Source organism: Apodemus sylvaticus, chromosome X, assembly GCF_947179515.1.
Source record: "Apodemus sylvaticus chromosome X, mApoSyl1.1, whole genome shotgun sequence".
NCBI lineage: Eukaryota > Metazoa > Chordata > Mammalia > Rodentia > Muridae > Apodemus > Apodemus sylvaticus.
Genome location: NC_067495.1, coordinates 12,487,238 through 12,489,725, shown reverse-complemented (window position 1 = coordinate 12,489,725; position 2,488 = coordinate 12,487,238). Strand labels below are relative to the sequence as shown.

The 2,488-nt window shown below is 49.4% G+C and overlaps 1 protein-coding gene across 1 annotated transcript; it reads right to left on the bottom strand.

The window, feature by feature from the left end:
* Positions 1 to 993: 993 nt before the first annotated feature.
* On the bottom strand, positions 994 to 1,680 carry Eras (ES cell expressed Ras). Its single transcript, XM_052171613.1, has one exon. It carries the CDS (start codon positions 1,678 to 1,680, stop codon positions 994 to 996), a length of 687 nt encoding a protein of 228 aa, XP_052027573.1.
* Positions 1,681 to 2,488: the final 808 nt, after the last annotated feature.

Below are 2,488 nucleotides of genomic sequence, written 5' to 3'. Positions count from 1 at the left end.
TGGCTCACAACCATCTGTAATGGGATCTGATGCCCTCTTCTGGGGTGTCTGAAGACAGAGACAGTGTACTCACATATAATAGATAAATCTTAAGAAAAAGGAACTTTCTAAAAAAAAAAATCATAACTTCAAGCCTTCAACTTTGATTTCCTTTAGGGAACGGAGTCTCACTAAGTAGCTCCGTTATCCTGGAACTCACTATACAGGCCAGGCTGACACCACACTGCTACCTGATTGGTCTTCCTACCTTCATCTCTCTGATGGTGCTGCTATGACAGGTTCTGCTAACATGCTCCGGTCTCCAAAACTCCTTGAATGAAAGAATTCTCAAAATATCCTCCCACCCACATCACATTTAGTCTGAAAGCTGGGCGTACTGTGTGGAGCCAGGGAAAGAAAGAAGAAATCTGGTAGAGTTCAGGGTCAGCCTGGACTAACAGAGAGCCTGTCTCAAAACAAAGCAAACCAAACTTGGTGGCGGTGGTACAGACTTTTTATTCAAGGATTCAGGAGGCGAGGGCAGGGCTACACAGTACAGAGTAAGAACCTGTCTCAAAAAGAGAAGGAACGGCCGGCCGGGCAGTGGTGGCGCACGCCTGTAATCCCAGCACTTGGGAGGCACAGGCAGGCGGATCTCTGAGTTCGAGGCCAGCCTGGTCTACAGAGTGAGTTCCAGGACAGCCAGGGCTATACAGAGAAACCCTGTCTCGAAAAAAAACCAAATCCAAAAAACCACCCCAAAAAAAGAGAAGGAAGAAAAGAAAGAAAAAGACTTAGTACAAAGGGCGCTTTGAATGCTGAGAACATTTAATTTTGCAGTTTCACAGAACACAGCCAACGAAAGACACCCCGTGTTAACCACCTAACTCCTCACCAAATGATAATAAAAAGATGTCCGTGGAAATTTACTTGGTGGGTGGGTGGGTGAAATCTTATGACAAGGGAACTGTCACCTTGACACGAGACAAGGGTCAATTTGCAGGACTGAGATCTTCAGACTATAGAGCAGCCACAGCTACACACGGCTTTGTGGCGTCTGGTCTTCTTGCTTGACTCCGCCCCAGCCTCCTGGGCCCTCTGAATCTCGCGGACAAGCAGGGCAAAGGCTTCCTCTACGCCTTGCCGCGTTTTGGCTGAGGTCTTCACTAAGGGGGCTCCTAACTTGTGAGCAAGGACTGTGGCGGCGGCATAAACATCGCCAGTAGTGCTTCCCAGGTCACACTTGTTGCCTACTAGTACCAGAGGCTGCTTGCGGTGAGGCTTCCAGGTGGACCATATCTGCTGCAGCTGGTCCAGAGACGAGGGGTCATCAAGAGCAAAGACGCCCAGCACGCCATCACCCACTGCCAAGCACTGGTCACGCAGAGCCCGGTGGATATCCTGGCCGGCTGTATCCAGCACATTTAGAATGTAGCCCCCGCCGTCGTCCAGGGCCTCTTCTTTCCAATAGGAATCCTGGATCGTGGGGTCGTGATCTTTGACGAAGCAGTGGTGAGTCATCTGGATCGTGAGAGCACTTTTTCCAACACCGCTTGCACCTACCACCACCGCCTTGTACTCCGGTAGCTGCCTGCCAGCATCTCTGCATTGTGCCCAAGCCTCGTGGCTTTCCTCTGGGGAGCTGGTGCATTGTGGGCTGGAGCTCAGGTCCAAGATGCTAGATTTGGTCGGCAACGCCATTCCCCCAGCAGCTCACGGAAGCGGTGTAAACAGCAGGTGTTTAAGAGGGAGCCCGGAATGGGAAATCAGGTGAAAGATTTCTGGCTGGAAGAAAGGAGACCCCAGGTGTCATTGAATCAACATGGTTAAATAAATACTGTTTTCTCCTTATTTTGGTGGGGCAAGGGCGGGGGCGGGGGCGGGGGGCGGGGGCGGGGACGGGAGACAAGGTCTTTTTTTGTTTGTTTTTTTGGATTTGGTTTTTTCCAGACAGGGTTTCTCTGTATAGCCTTGGCTGTCCTGGAACTCACTCTGTAGACCAGAGGCTGGTCTCAGAAGGGAGACAAGGTCTTAACCTGTAGCTCTTGGAACTTGTCCTGCAGATCAGGCTGACCTTAAAGTTTTAGCAATCCCCCTGCTTCTGCCTTCCCCATGCTAGAATTAGAGGTGTGCGCCACCATGCCCCACTATCCTTTTCTTTCCTTTATTTATGTGTTTATTTTTCTTTTCTTTCTTTCTTTCTTTCTTTCTTTCTTTCTTTCTTTCTTTCTTTCTTTCTTTCTTTCTTTCTTTCTTTCTTTCTTTTTTTTTTTTTGGTTTTCCAAGACAGGGTTTCTCTGTGTAGCCCTGACTGTCCTGGAACTCACTCTGTAGACCAGGCTGGCCTCCAACTCAGAAATCCACCTGCCTCTGCCTCCCAAGTGCTGGAATTAAAGGCCTGCACCACTCTTCTTTCTTTTAGCGATAGAACGCAGAGTTTTTCTTGTGCCAAGCCTGTCGATCAAACCTCTATCATTCAGCTACTCCTTCAACACCAAGCAGGGCTCCC

Coding starts and splice junctions, on each gene's coding strand:
- Eras (XM_052171613.1), bottom strand. CDS start 1,680: ATGGCGTTGCCGACCAAATCTAGCATCTTGGACCTGAGCTCCAGCCCA.